Source organism: Populus alba, chromosome 5 (assembly GCF_005239225.2).
Source record: "Populus alba chromosome 5, ASM523922v2, whole genome shotgun sequence".
NCBI lineage: Eukaryota > Viridiplantae > Streptophyta > Magnoliopsida > Malpighiales > Salicaceae > Populus > Populus alba.
In genome coordinates this window covers 11,211,989-11,233,325 of record NC_133288.1, presented here as the reverse complement: position 1 = coordinate 11,233,325, position 21,337 = coordinate 11,211,989, and the positions used below count along the sequence as shown (strand labels likewise).

The 21,337-nt window shown below is 32.4% G+C and overlaps 1 protein-coding gene across 1 annotated transcript; it reads right to left on the bottom strand.

Annotated features, from left to right (window-relative positions):
• Positions 1-16,698: 16,698 nt before the first annotated feature.
• On the bottom strand, positions 16,699-18,836 carry LOC118045796 (transcription factor HHO5). Its single transcript, XM_035054508.2, has 5 exons — positions 18,557-18,836; positions 18,233-18,420; positions 17,752-18,115; positions 17,320-17,396; positions 16,699-17,236 (listed from the first exon to the last, which is right to left on the bottom strand). The coding sequence occupies exons 1-5, from the start codon at positions 18,753-18,755 to the stop codon at positions 16,973-16,975; spliced, it is 1,092 nt and encodes a 363-aa protein (XP_034910399.1). The 5' UTR covers positions 18,756-18,836; the 3' UTR covers positions 16,699-16,972.
• Between the last annotated feature and the right edge of the window lie 2,501 nt (positions 18,837-21,337).

Here is a 21,337-nt window from a genome sequence, read left to right as displayed (position 1 = left end):
AAAAAGAGCATCGCTTTAACTATCACTGCCATTCCCAATTCTACTTCTTCCTAGGCTTCTGCTCCTGCTTCTGCCGCGACTTCCAATGTCACTCCCACTATCATTGTTGCCACTCTCGCTATCCTTGTCACTTCCACTATCACTAGAGCTGCCTGCAAATCAGCCGAAGACTGATCAAAAACCTTCTTCTCACAAAACAGATCAGACGTCGAAGACCGGTCTTTGTCAACTTTTTCTAATGCATTTGATTCTTCTCCAACTTTGAAGCGTGATCTATGGGCAGTTCAATCAGGTCAGCGATGTGAGCAATCTCAACCCTTGAGAATAGCTCAATCAACCTGCAGAGGTTTTGCTGTAATAAAGTGTCATATAGGGATGACAGATGCCTATGAACGATTGGGTCTTCTTCTAGCCGGGCCTTAAAATCCCGTAGTGCAGTCTCAAAGAGCTTTAATGAGTGTTTAGCATGAGCATGAGCAACATTGCATCCACCTCAGGCCCCACGTACTGAAGTTCTGCTTTGGATGATATTATTCCAGCAACTGCATGATGGATGTCGCGAGCTTGTTATTGAAAGAGACTTGATTAAGCCCGATAGAGCTGTTGGTGAGTTCCTGCAAAACAACTACTCGTATTGCAGGGCTGCGAGCTACTGTCAGCCCCATTCAACTATTGTTTTCTACTAGTAATTACAGAGGGCGTCTGCTAATTCTCAGCTTGTCCTGTGACGATGGTGATCGAGGGCTCCTTTTTTTTCCTTTTCTTTTCTTTACTATAGCGCAGCATTGCCACACAGCTTTTCATCCAATAAATGACCTAGCTAGCGACTCCCCATATTTTCCTCGTGTCGCCTGCATCAACTCTAACAGGTATCCAGTTTCTTGTTGAACTCGTGCATAATGTCTTTTTTTTTTTTTTTATGAAGTGCGTTAGCTTGCTCTCCGGATCTCAAATGCTTATTCTTTGAGTATGGCTTGGAACCCAATCTCTAGTTCAGATAGCAACAGTGGAAAAAGTCGCTAATCATCTTTGTATAATCTCCTAAAGCATTGGTGACAAGAAAGGTATATGTCCTTGTAATTTTTATTTATTTATTTTTGTATTCATATCCTTGCTGATTTTGTTTCAGCGAGTCCTGCCCCTAGGGCTCATAGTAATATTTTGCAAGCAAGGCCCCGCTTTCATCTTCCTAATGCATCAATAACAAGTTACCGCAGCATTAACAGCTTCAATCCGACCAGTCAGTGTGAGGCCTTCCCCTGTTGCTGGCCATGTAGCTTCTTCAAGTAGCTAAAGTTTTGCTTCAATAAATGCCACGACATCAGCAATAACTGGTGCTACAACAATGAGCTTCAACTACCCAAACTTCCCGGGCAATAAGACTCAATACTTGGCAATTTTGCAGAATAGTGCATACCAGATTCCAATCCCTGCACATGTTGGGGCCAGAATAACTTATAGAGGAACCCATCCTTAGGTTATGCCTTTGTTTAATGGATCAATTTTATTCTTTTTGAATGCTTCATCCTTCACAGCTTCAGCGACAGCAACAACCATTCACACAAACACAAAAAAACCAACAAGGTCATCAAAATCGAAGTATTTTTAGTGTCTCCTCGTCATCCCGGAAGCATCTGCAAAACCAGCAGCATAAACCACGTAGGAGTGAATTAGGTGGAATCAGCAGCGTTCATCAAAATCCAAGCATTTACAGAACCAGCAGCATAATCAATCCCTGTTGAACCAGCAACATAATCAATCCTTACTGAACCAGCAGCGGCAGCTGATGCAAAATCAGAATGTTACTCGCCAAACCCGCCAACTTGAGAGTGAATTAGGTGGTGAAGACTGTCCATCAACTGTTGACAGTCGAGTTTCCCATTCAAACATGAGTATTTATGGCCAGGATTTAATGCCAATACATCCCGCAAACTTCGCTTTGATGAATCCTACACCAATGGGGTAGTGCCTATAGCGCAAGTGGAAATACTGGTGAAAAGAAACCACAACAACCACAAACACTGGCATTTAAGGCCTCTGACATCTCAGCCATTTACAATGTCATTTGCTTCCATCAACGGAACCACAGCTTCCCCAAGTTTCGATGTTTCATCGCTAGCATAGAATCATGCTCTTCTTAGAAGCCCCCTAGAGGCAACAAAATATGTCAATCACTTCATCATTGTACCCCAAGCAACACAACAGACGAATTACCGTGTTTCTGAAAAAAGGAAAAGTGGAGGAGATGACACATCAATTATGAAAGGAGAGAGGAAGGCCAATATGGCTGGAGGAAAGACTCCATTAAATGTTGGGCAGTCAATTGTATTCTCTCGGCCGGATTTAACAGACTTCCCTGTTTCAACAATGCTTGTCAACAATGTTGTTGATAGCTTAGCCCGAACTCTTAACCATAGGTCCACTCCTGCTCGAACCTCTGGCTCTGTTATGTTAGCTACTATTGGTACTGTAAATGCACCAATTATGTAGTAGCAGATGCAACGAAATCAGCAAGAGCAACAATGGAATCAATAAATCCTTCAGCTTCAGAAGCAGCAACAATTTACAGCTGCAGCTGGAACTTCCACTCGTAGTGAAACACCGACAACTAGTAATGGAAGTGTTTATTCAGACCACGTTTCTTCATCTATGGGCACCAAGTTACCTGATGCACTTTTTGCATTCCCTCGAAATCTTGCTAATGTACATTAATGCTTTTATGCAAGCTCAAGCTCAATATGTGGCAAATTCAACAAGCTTTGCATCAGCAGTTAATGGGTTTCATCTGTAATGATTCCGCAGCGAGCAGCAGCCGTAACGCATCAGCAACTTTTTCTTCAAGGATGTTGTTATTATGTCATCTAGTCACATAACGTTTGGTGACTTTCAACCTCCTAGCAACCGCGAGATTATGTTTCTAGATTTTATTTTTCAACCACTATGCTGAAATAACAAAAGTAGAGGAACAATTTATGGAGCTGCAGCCCCAATTAAGAGTTATCTTGGGATGCCTTGGGATGCATGAGAAAGAGCTTTCTAAGAGAAAAGTCATTACCTCCAACATTCGAGTAGTGATCATTATAACATCTACTTCTTATGTGACAAGTGAAGTCGATATAATCATTTTTCAAAAATTAAAATAACTATTGGAAACCAAATAAAAAGAATTAGAAGGACATAACCGAAAGCCATATAATGTCAATAGTTTCTCATATCTTATAATGCTATCTAGTTTTGGCAACACTAGCTTTTGATTTTATTTTGAGAGTACACAATTGATGTAGTAAAACTTTTCTTTATCAATAAAGTTTATATTTGATCTTTGTTTTACATCTTGTTATCTAGATTTTCATGTTATGATTGTGTTTTAAGATTTATTTACCCTTTTTTTCCATACAAACAGTCATATAGGTTTGAATAATTTTAAAAAATGGTGTGACTATACTCAGAATAAATTTTAAGTTGTCTACATACCTTTGTAAAAAAAGAATCAAGTTACAATGTAATTCAAGGATTTTTTTTTTCAGTCAATTTTTTTTTTTGCATGACTGTACTCAAAATGAGTTTCAAATTACCTACGTACCTTTATGGATAAATGATGAAGTCATAATGTAGTTCAATTTTTTTGTGTTTTCTTTTTTTACCTTTCATAGTTTTAACTTGTACGAGCCAGGAGCTTCATCAAATTTCAAACATAGTATCTTTTTAAGAATTTGTCGTTGATAGGCCTCAATCCTTAATCCATTCTCATCGATAATTTTATAAGCTTTGTTAGTGTAAACTTCTTGAACCACAAAAGGGCCATTCCATTTTGAGATGAACTTGTTACTCGTGCATTTTGACATGATTATCGAGCGTTGTATTGCCAAGACAAGATCTACTTCTTCGAATGAACATGGTCACACCTTCTTGTTGAAAGCTCTGCAAAGTCGTGCTTAATAACATTCTAATCGTTGTTGTGCCTTAATACATTTTTCATATAAAGCTTTAAGTTATTCAAGGTATATACATACATTGTCTTCATGGGTTTTGTCCTTCTTAGATCACAATTCTTAAAGATGGAATTTGACATTCTAGAGGAAAAAAAAGTTCAACCCTGTATACTAAGGAATATGAAATACCTTTAGTTGATGTTCAGAATGTAGTACAATAATGCCCAAAAAGCTTTTTAATTCTATCATGCCAATCCTTCTTTTGAACAATTCACCATCCTTTTGAGAATATTGCATAAGGTCTTGTTAAAAGCTTATGCCAAGCCATTAGCCAGAGTATTGTACATAGAAGAGTTATGTTGTTTGAAACCAAACTATGCACACAACTTGTTCATATTTATATTATAGACTTCTTTCCATTATTAGTTATGATATATCTTGGTACCCTGTAACTGTAGATGATGTTTGTCCGAATGATGTTTACAACTATATCTTTATTGACCTTTTTTAATGTTGTAACTTTTCCCACTTTGAGAAATAATTTTTTGCGATCAATATATAAAGATACCCTCCAGAGCTTTACAACAATGGTCCTACCACATCAAGTCCCCAAGCATCAAAGGGCCAAGAAGTAATTGTTGGGTATAAAGGCTCGAGTGGATGTAGATCAAATTAGCATGCAATTGACAATTTTAGCATTTTCTAGCTTTCTTTATGCAATGTTTCACCATTATAGGCCAATAATACCCCATTCTTTTGATTGAAAAGTGAAGTTTAGGACCTGATTGGTGTGCCCCACAAATCCCAGAATGTGTTTCTTCTAGTGCTTTTGTAGTTTCTTCTTCTTAGAGATGACACAAAACGACTCCATCAAAAGAGCATCGATAAAGAGTGCCTAAGAAGTATATGAAGCGAGAAGCTCTTAGTTGGTTTTGTCATTTGCATATGCTTCTTCTTTTCTCTTCTATGCATGACTAAAGTTTATCCTTCATCATCATAACTTTTAGATAAATCAAGCTTCAAGTTGCCATCTTGAGATGTAAGGGTTATACATGAAGTTTAACTTAAGGATACAATGAAGCTCGTAGGCAAAATGACACCAAGTTTTATAGGTTCAAAAGTGCCAAACTTATTACAGGGAGCGACTAGCGTAGGCTAAATTGACCATGGTTATGATATTAAAGGCTATTATTTCATCATAAAAAATGATATCCTCATTCTCATATAACCTCATGATCTTTTCTTTTAGCACAAAACACTTCTTTGAAGGATAACTGATCAAGAAATGATATTTATAATAGTTTGAGTTGTCTATTTGGTTTGCTTCTTTGGGACGCTTCGCCTTTTTCAACCTGATGAGATTTGCCTCAAGCAGATTATCTAGCATCCTAGATATGTTTGAGTCGGGGAATGGATACACTTTTTCTTGTTGCTTTTTCAAGGATGGCTTTTTTCTTTTACCCTTATAAAAAGTAGCTAGTGTTGCATGATCATTCCTTTTAACTCTAGTTAGTACCTTTAAAGTAGCTGATGTTGCATGATCATTCCTTTTAACTCTAGTTAGTACCTTTAAAGTAGCAGAGTTAACTACTAAAAACTACTTTCCCTTGACCTTTAGAGTGCTCTTTTCGAATCTACAACCTTCAAGCATATTTCTCTTAGGCTCTTGTATAGGTAATAATGAGCCTTTAGCTATCGTAATACTAAGTTTCATATTGTGTGCTCGAGTAGCCAATTCTTCAAAAGACTTTGGTTTGATGCCTTGTAAAATATATTATAGTCCTCAATGCATCCCTTGATTACACATGTCTAGCGTAGAAATTTCAGTGAGCCGATCTCTACAATTAAGGCTAAATTTTCTCCACTGATGAATGTAGTCGATGATAAGCTTTTCCTTCCACTAATGTGCATTGGTTAGTTCAATCATACAAATCATACGATGAGTGTTATAAAAGTAGTTAAAAAACTCATGTTCCAATTACTCCCAACTATTGATTGTGCTAGACTCCAAGTCAGTGTACCAATCAAATGCATTACTTTTCAGGGAATGAATGAACTGTTTTACTATGAGATCACTATCAGTTCTGGCATTGTTGCAAGTCTCCATAAAGTGAGCTATATGTTGCCTAGGATTCCCTTTGCCATTGAATTTTTGAAACTTTGGTGGTTGATAGCTCAGAGGCATCTTTAAACAGCAGTTAATTTTTTTTGGGTGTATTATTTCACATAAAAATACGAGGGTTAAACTGAGCATTCTACTTGGTTCATAATGGCTTTCTTGATAAGTTCTTTCATTTGATTTGTGGTGAATATGCCATCAATAATACCATGTATATTCCTAGCAGCTCTAATTGTAGAATCTTCAATGACATTTAATTGATCTACTTAAAAAGCCTTGGTAGTTGAGGTTTAGCCTTCTTCATTCATGCTCTCAAGTTTGTTCATCAACTTTGTTATCTCGTGGTCTTTTATCCTGAGTGAAGTTGAAAGCCTCTAGACGAGTTTTGTCAAGTTAGCCATTTGATCCTCTAAAGATGTAGTCCTAGTCGTCATCACTAATATGATGCCAAAACCCAAAGCCTTACTTGGTGATTGACGTAAAAATGTTTCTTTAGGTGAATTGTTGAAGTCACCTTAAGTGCCAAAGAAAATTTCACACGCCCCACTTGACTTTTATAGTGGAGTTACTTGTGGTTTCAACTGTAGAGTGAGCTCTCGTTCCCCTCTTGCATTTGAAATTGATGTCAGCTTGAGAGTTGGCTTAGTTTTTGCATACAACTCAGTGATGGATTTTGTTTTCAATGATGGGGTTAAAGAATCTTTAATGGTATGTTGGTGACTTGAATCAGTAGCCTTGTTGCTTTTGGAAGCAACAATGGTGATCATGTTGCTCCTAGATGTCATTGAGAGTTCGTTGAAAATTCTTTATTAATGGGTTGAGATGAGAGGTAGAGATGTCCCTAGCGGAGTCACTTGAAATTTATAGACACAATTTTGAGTACTTGAAATTAAATCAAGCACATGTATATAAAATTTATTATTTTATTAAATATATATAATCAGGTGCAATCTCTATCTAAAATATTCTTTCAAAAGAATAAGAGAATCCTTTGTTTCTTTCCTTGGATTTGATATATGATGACTTGATTTATTTATGAAATCAAGCCAAGATTTGTGCTTTGCATGAACTTGAATTTAGACATGTATTGCGAAGCGAGATTTGATAGTATGATATTTTGAAGAGTACCTCTGATTTGTATTCAAAGTATTGTTGAAAAACTCTTATGAGATGTTTAGACTTAATCTGACAAAACTTCATTCTTTGTAGACTTTAAGAGTAGATGAAGAAGGCTTGTGAACTTTTAAGAGAGCTTCCTTGCTTGAAGAAAGAACTTTCTTGCTCAAAAAGTTTGCCTTGAAGAAAATTTGTATCTCTAAAAATTCTTTTTATCTTTTTTTAAGATAAGACCCTCTATTTATAGAGGTTTGTTAGGGCTCTCATGTTTTTTTTTTCAATGTCACATGATATTATTTTATTGGTTGATTTTTATTAATGAGATTGTTCATTTTGACAAGATATCTTGAATATCTCATTCATGTGTCAACTTTTCATTGGTCAAAAAATATATGAAGGTTCATTTATTTTTCATGTGATTTATTTTAATTTTATTTTATCTTTCCATGTAAAAATAAAAATAACAGAGGGAAAAATTTAATTAATAAAAAATTTTGGTTCTACAATATGCAAATAAAAGATGCCATCCAGCAACCAAAAAGGAGATTTGGAAAGTAAAAAAAGGAAGACAAGATTCCTGGGACCAAAAACAAAAACTGGAGCAAAATTGCTCAAAAATATGTACAATCCCTCAAAAAAAAAAAAAAAAAAAAAAAAAACAGCCCCAAACCCCTCTACACTCACCCGCATGGTAATTTATAATTTATAATTCCAATCCTTTCCTATTTTACTTTTATTTCTATGTTTTACCATTTATTTGTTCAATTAACCTAAACCGTGACAAACCCAATAATTTTGACATTTAATTAGAGTGCGTGCAGTGAAGTTGTATGTGTAATATCTCTTATGTTCAAGATCTGTGTTTAGAATAACGGTTAAGAACTTGGAGTACTCATCGTAACTACTTCGTTTTTCTTTTGCTGCTCGGGTTGGCTAGCTTCTGGGTCTGGGAGAAAAGAAGAAGACCAACTTGGCTGATATAGCTGTGACCAGGTGACCCTATGGAAATTAGGTCGGATAAGATGCAAAAGATGATTGATGAAATGGTTAAGTGTATGAGAATGGTTCAGTGGTCTTGCCACTCCTCAGATTGGAATCCCTTTAAGTTTTTCTCTGTTATATTTTGTAAGAAAGTTCGGTGATTGTTAATGTTGTTTGGCTTAAATGACACTATTTTGATCTTTTGGTGCGTTTGTTTGTTTGGTTTTCACTTTACTCTTACAATTTATTAGCTAATTTGTGGCAGGTGATCGTGAATCCAAAGCTTAAGAAGAAGAGCAATAAGCGTTGTTCTTTCTTGAGTAAGACGGAAGGTCCATGATGAAATTTGGTTTCCTTCTGCAGAGCTTTTTTTTCACTTTTTACCTTCTTTTACTACATGTAACTACAAGTTCTACCAGTCCTTATGTGCTCGACCAATGTAAATACCATGCACATGTACCTCTGGTTGTCTAAAGTTTACAAAAAAGTTCTGGCAAATACTTTCCAGAAGCAGCAGACGTTTCATCCATTGTTAACAAGCAAAGCATTTGGTCAAAACTTGTTTCCTTCCTCACTTCCACCTAGCAATGGAGTATTTTGCTGCTCATGACAGGGAAAAGAGTTAACTTCGACTGTAGCTGAAGTGTGGGAAATTATTACTGTTGCGTATGCCCTTCAGAAATGGTTTTTCTCTTGGATTTTCTTTCTACAGACATGTCATGACAAGACGGCCTGTTGAAATAGACTTGTATCCATGTCATCTGTTACTCAAATTAGAGATATTTAGTGCCATAGAATTTGACAGATCTTTATTTTATCATCTAAGGGAAGAAACATTAGATACATTTGCATCAAACCTTGAATAGCATTCCAAGATAACAATTTTGATCTTTCAAGAATTAACTTTTCTTTCTGGTGCAAAAGGTTTCAGATGCATCTTTAGCAATCAGGGGTTTTTGGTATCTGGAACATCTAGATGTTTTGGTTTTTGTGTGCTTATTATAGGCACTACCAAAAATAACTTGGAAGGTTATCTATTTGTTTTTGTATTTTAAAATTTTTTTTGGAAAAAAATTAAATTTTTTTAATTTTTTAATATGCTAATATCAAAATTAATTTTTTAAAAATAAAAAAATATATTTTAATATTTTCGAGTGAAAAGCAACTACAACCACATTTTAAAAATTATGTTTTACATAATTGTTTTTCTTTCCTCCTATTTTGGACAACTTCTTTATCTTTGTTTAGATAACTAAGATAATCAAGTCATGTTTTTGATACACTAGATTGGTGCTAGTGAGATTAAATATTTTTTAATGTAAAAAAAAAAAGATGTGCAAGCAATACTAGCCTTTTTTAAGAAACAAAAAAAAAAATCTATCACAAATAGAAAAATTCCCAAATAAATTGGAGGATGAAATTGTAAAAAAAAAATAGAAATTATTCCAAATTAAAAAATTAAAAGATTAAAAAAAAAAAACTTCAAATAAAATAAATAATAATTAAAAGAATAAAGTACCAAATCAAAAAATAAAATAAAAAATTATCATGAAAAATTGAAGGATTAAGTGTGAAAATCAAGGAAAAATAAAAAGACTTCACACCACCTCCAAATAATACTATGCAAAAAAACCTGAATTATTCTCCATATCTATACCAATTGTTCTTGCTAATAAAAATAAAATCATCATTTAACTGTCATAGTTATAGTTTTGAAACCAACCTGATATCATCAATCCAGTCTAATAATTAGATTATGAGTCAGATAAATTAATCCGGGTCAATCCAAAAATACTAATGGGAAAGAAACAGAAAACAAAAATTATAAGCAGTGTGGAGATTGTTAGTCGAGGACTTGGGATTAAACTTGTCAGAGGACCCCAACTCCATAGAGCAGTTTTTCAGATTAACACACAACATTCCCAAAAACAATCAACAGCTAAATTTAGATCATGATTCCAATGCATCCTCTACATCTTTTAACTTCTTAAGATTTGAAGAGTTAATACAACAGTCCACGACATCATCAAGATCAGTATTAACAAGTGAAAGAGAGAAAAGTTAATTCCCATGATAGACATCAATCAACAGTTAAACATTCTGCTAGAATCATTCACAAGCAAATTAGTCAGAAAATCAACCAAAATTAGTACAGTTTAATTTAAGCACTTTAGTAAGCTCTAAATGCAAACCAGTGCATCAAATACAATGATATATGAACAATTTTAAAATACATCAATACGTTAAACCATTTTACTAAAACTGTCAGATTCCAAGATTTCCAAAAACGGTTTTTATCTTTTTGCACAGGCGTTTAACATAGCCCACTAACCTAAGCAATGCAGACATACAACGATACATGCCTAAGCAATGCAGAGTTTCTAATATGCAGCAGCTTACGAAGAAAAGAGCTTGTTGTCAAGAAAAATGAGACAGAGATGAAGAAAAGAACATAGAAACATATTTGTGGGTGTGAACTACAAATGAATCGTTGTAGAGATCAAGAACCGCGAATCGATGCTAGATCAAGAACTACAAGTTAAAAAAAAAAAAGCAAAGAATAAAGAAAAGAGAGAGTGAAAGAAGAAAATTCGTGATGAGAAACAAGTGTCTAACCTTATTCACATATTCGAAAAAGTGATCAAGAGTCTTCTACCCCTCTGCTCTTCACGATTGAAATTGCTTTTCTTTAATTAGGTTTTGTTTTTGTTTGCAATTGCAGCAATTCTGCAACGTTCATCTTCATTGTTTTGGCCTTTTAAAAGGCCAAAACGACATTGTTTGACGTCTGTGTGTGTGTGTGTGTGTGTGTATATATATATATATATAAAGAGAGAGAGAGAGAGAGAGAGAGAGAGAGAGAGAGACTGTGTCTCAGTCGGGTTTACTCGGGTTGCTAGGGTTCCGGGTCAACCAGGTTTTGTCGGGCCAACTCCCAGGCGGGTTTTTACTTAGACCTAAACCGGTCCCAGGCCCGAGACACCTGGTCCCTAAGTTGACCCAGGCCGATCCGAGTTTTGAAAACTATGGTCATAGTACAAGTAAATCTAGACACATTGATTAACACCATCTTCTTTTTTTTTTTTGTATTTTTTTAATTGTTTTTGTTTTTCCTTCAATTTCTACATGTACTGTTTATTTTTGTATTTTAAAAATATTTTTGAAAAAATTAAAAAAAATTTCTTTTTCTTTGCTAGAAATTAATATTTTTTAGTGTTTGCAGATTATTTTGATATGTTGATGTCAAAAATAATTTTTTTTAAAAAATATATTTTTAAGTTAAAAATACTTTAAAAAAAAACTACTATCCTTCCAGAAAAGTGTGGCCAAAATAGCTGGTTTATGGGATAAAATAGCATAAAGCTGAATTTCTAAACCATTGCCAGTTATTAATTAGTAGTTCTGATCCATTCTATTCATGTTTTTTGCGCCTCTGAAAATCATTAGTGTTGGGGGAAAATATTTAATTCATAAAATAACTTTTATACAAAGTAATAGTCTTTTTTAAATCAAATTAATTCGATTTCATCTTTTAATATTAAATTTATTATAAATTAAATTTTATAATTTGTTTTTATTTATTTCTATAAGATTATCATGATCTCATAATCTAAATCTCTAGGTTGATAGGATGAATCAAATATTTTTGTATTCTTTCTTTATATTAACAAAAACTTCCTTACAAGCACTATTCACTAGAATGGTATCATTTTTTTTTTAGTTTTTTTTTTTAATTTCATCCTTTAATATTAGGTTTTAAAAAATCAAGATATATAATTTATTTTGATATAATCTATATGTGATTATTTTAGTCTTATGATCTAGGTTCCAGGTTTGGTGGATTAACATAGGTTGATTTATTTTTTATATATATTCCTTTTAATTGAATCTTGTTTTTTAATCTCATTCTCTAATATTGGGTTGATTGAGAATTAAAAATTAAAAATTTGTTTTAATTTATTTTTTATGGGTTATTCTGATCTCATGACCTAGGTTACGAGTTTGGTGAGTTAATCCGGGTTGACTGAGGTCGTTTTTTTATATCCTTTTTTCATTTAATTTTTTTAATTCATCTTTCAATATCGGTTTGTTTGGAAATAGGTATAAATAGTTTGTTTTAATTTTCTTTCTATAGGAATTATCCTGATTTTATAACTTGATCGTGAATTTAGCAGATTAACCAATGTTGACTTGTGTCATTTTTTTTCTTTTTATTTTAATTAGTTTTTTTTTTTCAATTTCATTCTTAAACATCAGGTTGGTTGGGATTTGGGCTTCATAATTTCTCTTAATAAAGAAAAATTTGAGGTTCAACAATAGGTTGATTAGGAATTGAGCTTCATAATTTTTTTTTGTTTTTCTTTATATATGGTTATCATGGTCTCATGACCCAAGTTTTAAATTTGATAGGGTAACCTAAGTTGACTTAAGTCAATTCAATAACTTGTTATCTTAATATTAGAAAAGAAAGAAAGATGTCATCTTGATTTTTTTCAGTCAAACTATGTTTTTATCGGTCATTTGGGTTATATTTGGATCCACCAAGTCAACTAGATCTCATCAAGTTAACCTGTACATTTTAAAATGTTTTTCTACTATAAAATATGTTAGCAATGCTTGGACATCTTTTTATGTTTAATAAAAAATTAATCCAATCCGCAACATAACGAGGGTCAATAATAAGTACATATAGTGTATCTTTTTAGTTTTGAGCAATTTTAATAGTTGTTTTGTCACTCAATCTTTTGGTGGTGGAATTATTCAGGAAAAAAGATATAGCTAATTAGTAATTAGTGAATCAGAGGGTTAGTTGCGCATGTTATAAATCAAATTTTATGTAGTTATATTATAAGTACTTAATTTTATGTCAAATATTACTAATTTTTTTAGATTTTACGTAGTTGTTTTTCCTACCCAGCATGGAATGTACACATTAAATATCTTGATGTCATTTTGATAAAAATAAAGATGGAATAAAAATTCTGTTAGGATTTAAAACCTAACAGTCCTATCTTCTCCTTTATTTCTTCTTCTTCTTTGATTTCAATTCAAACCCTAACCTTATTTCTTCAAATTTTCAGCAACCCCCCACTAAATTCACCCACCTAAACTACCATTGCTAATGCAACCTCCCTCTCTTGATTCTATTTTTTTGTTAAGCTTCAGTTTACCAAGTAAGTATATCCACTCATTTATGTTTAAAATTAATTTATTAAAAAAAATTTGTAGTTTTTATAATTTGCTTATATATTTAAGTGTTTTGGTTGTTTTATAATCATAGTTATGTTGTATTAATGTATAATTTGTACTTTCGGGGTTGTTTGAGATCTTATGAGATATAGAAATACTAGATCTTTCAGTTGTATTATCCACTCTATGAAGAGTTAATTGTGATAGCAAAATCACTCTTATAAACCATTGAGAGTTGGGTAAAAACTCTTGGTATTAGTGAGTTAATTTCACCAAGAAAAAATCCTTGAAGATGACATATCTTCAAGTGGAAAAATCTTGATGTGGATTCATCAAGTAGTGAAAAATCAAAGAGAAAATATCTTCAAGAGGTAAAAATCTCAGTATGGATTCATCAAGTATTGTAAAAATCTTGTTATGGATTCAAGTGGCTATTGTATTCTTGAACTTAAACCAATAAAGGAATACAATACTCAAATACGGTTTGGTATTTGAGGTGCGGATGTAAATTTGTCAAACCACATTAAAAACAAGTTTGCAAACTCTCTCTCTCTCTTATGTTTTTACTTTAAGCACGTTAATTATATTATTGGTTATTGTTTTTAGTTGAATTAATTTGTATTATTTGTTAATATTAGTGATACATCTAATTCACTCCTTCTTAGGTGTTAAAGTTTCCTTAATTCTAGAACAACAAAATTTCTAGTTAAGTTAGAAATTTGGGAAATTATGATTTTGTGGGGGATTGATAATGATTAAATGTATTAATTTCAGTTGAATAAGTTTGAATTAAAAAAATAATGGATAATTGATAAAAATTAGGGTATTAATTGATGTTATTATTTATTGATAATAGTATGATAAGAAAATTTATGATGATTATGATAGGGATAATGATGGTGATGGTAATGGCGATTGATATAATGATAATATTTGTAATAGTAGTCATAATAATAATAATAATAATAATAATGATAATATTGATAATGGTTATGATGTGACAACTAATGATAATGGTGGTGAGGTGGTGGTTATTAATTGATGGTAGAGATGTAGAAAAGTTATTATGATAAAATGATGATTATATTGATAATAAAAAAAATAATAATAGTGGTTTGGTGGTGGATTGGTGGTGGTTGTTTTTGTGATAATAATATTAATGCTATTAGTTAATAGTGGAAGTGGTTAATTGATGAAAATTAGTGGGTTAATTGTGATTAATTTTTAATAAATAATTGAATTTGTGTTTTACGTTATGTTTTAATTTTTTTTTAGTTGAGTTCAATGTTTACTTGTAGATACTTGGATGACTCAACCATCGAGGACAACAAATTAGATATCCCTTATTCAATAGAGCCCATTTTAGACAAATAAATAGGAAAATAGGAGGACAATATCTCTATGTAATCCTTTTGTCTCATGATGGTTTTTATTGAATTGTTTTAATGTATTGTTCATTTTTTTAAAAAAAAAAAAATGTTGGTGCATGGAATTCTTCTTATCTCATTGTTATACATTATTTATATGAATTTGCTACTAAAATCTTTCAACTCTAAAAATTCATATATTTACATAATCCATTTATCATTATTTAGATGAAAAATCCCTCATAGATCTTAAATTTTTTTGGTTTTTTAATTTTTAAAAGGTTATATGTTTATTGTAAGCAATTATTGGCTTCAGCATCATTTGAAAAATCTCACCTCATTACTGTAGTAGGATGTCTCATGGACGTGATGTTATACTGAGACAACTCATCTACACCACTGCCATTGATAGTGCCCCAAGAAAAGATAAGAGATACACCTGTTTCATGTACCAAGCTAGGAAAACAGAAAGGATATGTCTAGCTCTTAGTTAATGCTCTAACGTTTAACAAGAGAAGTTTTTTTTTCTATGTTTTTTTTACACAGTACATACATGCATGCATGAACATAGAAAGATTCCAAACGACAGTGCACCTGTCATTCTGAGTCGTTCAATGTTATGGGCAAAATCTTGGCGTGGGCTCACCATATCCTCTCAATGAGATTCAAAACATTATTATTTATTACGAAAATGACAACTTTGATGTTGATTCCATATTTGTCTTTGCATCAAAATTAATCCTGGCTGTAGAAACAGATAATTTAAACAAACTCGTTGGTTGGAGAGCAAATAGAATTTGATCAGGCGAATTTCAATTCGTCAACGAATACAAATATTAAAGAATATCAAGAACTTCCCTTCTGTGGCCAATTATCATGCATAAACAATTGAACTTTGGATAATTATCCATTGGTATGTCTATATATATTTCTCTTAAAGATAAGTGGCGTAGGACTTTCTGATGAATGAGTCACTTGACTACATTCTAAGCACCTTTTGTTTATGTGTATGCGTGCCCGTGGTTGGCGTCCCTTTTCTTTCCTTCTCTTTTTTGGTTTTGTCTGGGAGGTGGATTTTTTTTTAGGGTTTTTTTTTTTTTTAATGTAAAGTGTTTTATATATATATATATTAGCATGTGAAAAAGATAAAAAAAAACACTTAAAAATTCAAAAAATATATTACAATCGTGTCAAAAAACTATTTTAACTTAAAAATTTAAATTGTTAGGTAAAGTTTCAAGAATGTTTTAAATTTATATCCCTCAAGTAAAAACTCTATGAGCTTAAAATTTATATATATCTATATAACTTTATATTTAATGTTTATTAAATAAAAAAATAATAATAAAATTAAAACATGTAATTATTTGAACAACAAGGCTTTAATGTCATATCCATCGTGTCATTTCCATCTTGGTATATACACTTAAAGCTATACGATAAAAGATACTAAATTTAATTTTACAGTACTCTTTAAGAACCTGCACAGCCATGCAATTCCAAACAGTAAATGCTAATTGCTGGAGTAGCGTAATTGTAGTATATGGTTTCAGAAACTAATTGAGAGATTGGTAGAGCAGAGAGATAATAGATTAGGTGACCGCCCTTCATTTGTCTAATGTAGAGAGGGCCAGATTAGGCTGTCATGTTTACTGTTTTCCTGTCAAATGGCTGCTGTTTTCTCAACACAGGCTGCTGCGTATTGTTTTTAAGAGGAATATTCTGAATTCCATATGAGTCAGCGAGCTCTAAAAAAGTGCATGGATTCTCGAGGCTTCATTGCACTACCGACGATAACAACAGCACCCATGGCCTCGAGGTCGAGAGCCTGCGCATGGTGGTCCTGTTTCCCCTCAGCTAATAAGGTATTTGAGATTTTAAAACCTAACTATATGCTATATTGTAAATGAATCTCAACAAACAACTAATCACCAGGCAAATGAAATTTCAGTCATGTACTGGACAACAATTTGAAAAGGAAAATTGAGGGCCATTTGTAAATTAAAGCTATATGTTATAAAAAATAAATTGCTTAGGATCCATAACTACGAATTACAGAAAGTCATGAACAACTCACACAGGAAGGGACATAAACTAAACCATAGTATCCGCAAAAACTCACTCTCTAATTTTACTGCCTCAAAGTAAAAACAGTCTAATTTGGAATCCTATCCTTGTAGGCTTCATTATTCATCTTATCTCCACGGTCCGATTCCCTATTATGTATATTTGTATCTGCAAAATTCATGGGGATCAGAATCAGTTTGTCATACATGAACTTCTCCTGGATGATGAAGCACGCCATTCCAACTATGACTCTCTGATTTGTCATCATCTTCTGCTTCCATGCTATCTCCTCCGGTATTAGAGGTAGCTTTGGCAGAGCTACTTCCATGAAGAGGTGCTTTCAGAGAATTAGACTCTGAAATGTTATGCATTTCAGGGTCCTCGCATTGATCTTGAGATTGCCACAAGTCATTTCCTGGGGTAGCTGAAGATGCCGGCACTTTGCGGAGATGAAGCCTGTATTTCTGATCACACAAAATACTCCATGTTAGTTAGTCCAACATAAAAGAAAAAAGCCTAGAAAATATGTATCCAATCAGAAACTTACTTGCAAGTGGCTTTTAACTTCATCATTGGTGAGGCCATCTACTTGCATAAGCTCTCTGATCTGTTTAGGAGTGGCAACTGTATCACACGATAAGCAATTAGTTTGGGAGAAAGATAATCATGGCATGCTAGAAAAGAACTTGCTAAGGAGCAGAATCCAGTATCTAGATGTAAGGACAAGCAATCCTGTGAATGCTATTCAACTTCTCATATTAGCAAATTTTACAAGTTGGAATTCACTTGAAATTGAAATTTTCAAGTCAACAGATCTTTTGTTTATTTCCCATATTTCACAGGCTCCGCAAGGACCACCTAAACATCAGTCTAAAAGGGCTGAGTTCCTACCAAAAATCCCTTTCCAGGGCAGCAATTTGAAATCTTTTCCTTTAATTACAAGTGTTAAGAAGAGACAAAAATTTCTCAAGTATTTAACCTTGATATCCCCCAAGTTGTTGAAGGGCATCAACAAAGCACCGGTGAAGCTCCGGTGACCAGCATCGTCGCTGCTTCCTGTAAGCATGCTGTCGCTGTTGCTGTTGCTGTTGTTGTGATTTACTCTGTATCTTCATTTGATTACCGCAATTGGTGCTCTTAGACATAAAATCGCAGGATTTAGGCACTGGGGTCATAAGAGAAAGCCCTGTAACTTGTGAAACAACCTCCTTCTCTTCCTTCTTTTTACTCCTTTCAAAACCAGAAAGTGCCTGGAAAGGCACAAAAGCCCCTCCCTTGTTTCCATGATTACCTAACTGAATTGGGTTCTCACAAGTAGACCTATCATCATCTTCTTCACTTCTCTAGATGTAGTTTAAAAAGAAAAAAAAAACATAAGATAAAACTTGTCCCCATCTTGCAAAATCCAAATAAATTTTCCATCTTTATTCCTCTAAATCAAGAAAATTTAAGTGAATTACCTGTTTTGGTTCTGATCTTGTGTCTTGATTTTTGCAATCCAAGTTGATGTTATTGTTAGTGTTCCAGAGCTGAACAGAGCTCATCCATTTCTTTTTATCATTCCCATCTTCATTAGAATCCCCCTTCAATGGTACCAAAGCATTCAATTCTTTGCACTGCATTGCCTCTTCCTTTAATCTGATAATAGCTACAAACCCCACAAAAAGAGCAACAACAAAAAAACCAAGAAATCAAAATCCCATCTTTAAAAACCCAAAATCGGAGATATATACAAAAAAAAATAAAAAATAAAAAACCCAAAGAAAAAAAGCAAAAGAACATACCTTCATTCAAGAGAAGCATGCAGAGAGGGAGTTCACGTTTAAAGGCATCGATCTTTCTCCTTTCATCTTCTAATCTCTTGACATAATCATCAGGATTTGGTAACTTTTGGCTACCATCTTTACCCATTGAAACCTCTTTAAGACATTCACTTATCGCTTTCGGTACATAAACCAAACTCAAATCCAAGCTAAGCTCCATATTTTTAGCTTTGTTTCACTCAGATTCTCTCAATTTGAAGTCTCTAACATGACCATGAAAATGAATAGCAAAAACGAGAGACTACCCGTGTCTTTATATAGACAAAGGGCAAATATTCAGATTCATAGACCCAAAGATTCGGTTACTCACCTACGGGTAGTCGCATAAATTTGAGTCAAATCGGTTTACTCGGTGTCAATGTACAATAAAACTAGGCGAACCATCCTTTAGATTGATTGATGTTTCAATTACACCCTCACAATCTAGAATTTCCCAATATTTCTTATAGTTTTAACTAGATAAATGGTTCGCAGGACGGGTTAATTTTTTATTAATGTAAAAAAATAATATTCATTGGATATTAACATTTTAAAATAAGTAAAAAAAATCTAAGATTTTGATGAAAGCACTGACCTGGAAAACAAATAAAAACAAAAACTATGAATCGAGCATAAAAAGATCAAGGGAAAAAATTAGAAATCATAAAAATAAGAATCAAATCTCAAACATCAAAACATAATAAAAACAATCAAACATGCAAAATTTCTCAACTTTTTTTTTACATAAAAAAATATCAAATGTAAATCAAAAAACTTATACGTGTATCTTACTAAACCAATCAATAAACATTGCATGATGAAATGTAAAAAAAATAATCATCAACAATAAATAAAAATTAAACTGAAAAAACTAAGAGGCAAATATAAATCAAGATATTTAATATCGCTAATTTATCCGATTATGTTTAATGAATTTATTAATGAAATTAAATTTGTAATAGAAACTGACATATACATAAAATTTATTGAATATAATAAAAGAAAAAAAAAATACTATACAAGGTTGCACATATTAAAAATCTTATGAAAAAAAATTAATACATATAAAATTAAAAAAAATCATAAATGAATCATACCAACATCTTTAAAAATTAAACACATTTAATATCATTAAAAAATAATTACAATTTAAAAAGGGCTAAATAAGCGAGGGGAAATCACACATAAGGGTATTAATTAAAACATAAACAAACAATTATTTTTAAAAATACATAGAAAATAAAGAATTAATTAAAATCAAAATCAAAATTAAAAAAAAAAAATTAGGCTAGGCGTTGCTGGGCTTGGCAAGCCTAGCCCATCAAGCAACAACCCGCACATGGGCCTTTGTTTTTTAAAAAAGTTAATGTAGTCCGCCCCAATCATTTAAAAAAAAGACGTCTCGTCTCAAGGTCACGGATATTTTCATAAACAAACTCATTTTTAACTCAAAACACCTAGAAAAATACTATAGAAACCTTGTTAAACCTATCTAAGATCTTCAAAAAAAACAAAAAACTGACATAAAAACCACAATCAACCTGAAACTCAAAATCTTTTCAAGCTCAAATTTATTGTTTAAAACACTTTTAAAGTCAAAAAAAACAACTCAACTTCATTATCATATAAAAGTATTTAACATAACAATCAACCGTTTTGGTGGATGTAATCATCATTAATGACCACTTTCTCTCTCTATTTTGAAATCCGGTTTAAAAATTATGGGGGACTAAAATAATCTCTTATAACAAACTTCGAGTCCGTCATTTAATCTTTTTCACTCTAGTTCTCTATTTTTCAATTCAACCCTTCCTCCGAAAAAAAATATACAAATGGCAACTCATTATTGACTAAGTTTCTAATTAATACCGTATTACCATATTTATTTGACAAGCTTTTCATATTATTTTTTAGAATAAATAAGTGTTATCATAAAAATCATCCATCAGGCAATTAAGGAGATGATAACAATAATTATACTTACTCCGTTCATATTTTTTCACCTTAGCTTGATGAGCCTCTTAATCATTTTGTAAAAGTTTATTTTTTTAATTACACATAATGGTTTTACAACCTGATGGTAAATCCTACTAGCTTCCAGGTTTTATTAAAAATTAATGACTCCACCTTATCATTTACAACCTCTTTCCAAAAAACAGTGTCAGGTGAAAATAATGTTTCTTATAAGGTCATGGGTTTTATTCAATGTCAAAAATATAAAAATAAGGGCTAAAATCTTTTTCAACTCCATCAATTTTAGTTTTTTTTATTATTAATTTAAGTGTTCAGGTCAGTTTGTGCACACCTTAACTAATCTCATAAATCTTGAAATTAACCATGTAAACTTCTAATTGTCCTAAAATTCGTGGGATTCGAATTGGCGATCTTTAGAGAATAAATCTAGAACTTGACCAGTTGAACTCCACCCCTCATTATAGTTCTTCTTAGTTCATGGGTTGTTATTAATTAGACAAAAGAGATGTAGTGAGGCTAGGTTCTAAATGAATATTTTATCTAGTTTCTTAACCCCTACTATTTCTAACTTTTAAAATGAAACTTTTTTTTTAATGAAAAATAACACTATCTAACTCTATAATCATATTATTTTCAATGTTTAATTAAAAATCTATAGATTGTAGTATGTTATGGATAACCATTGACTCTATCAACATTGTATTTTCAATTTAATTAGAGTTTTATAATTTTTCCTCTTGGCCACATCATTGGAGGTAAGAGGGTATGGTATGGAGGAATTTTAATGAA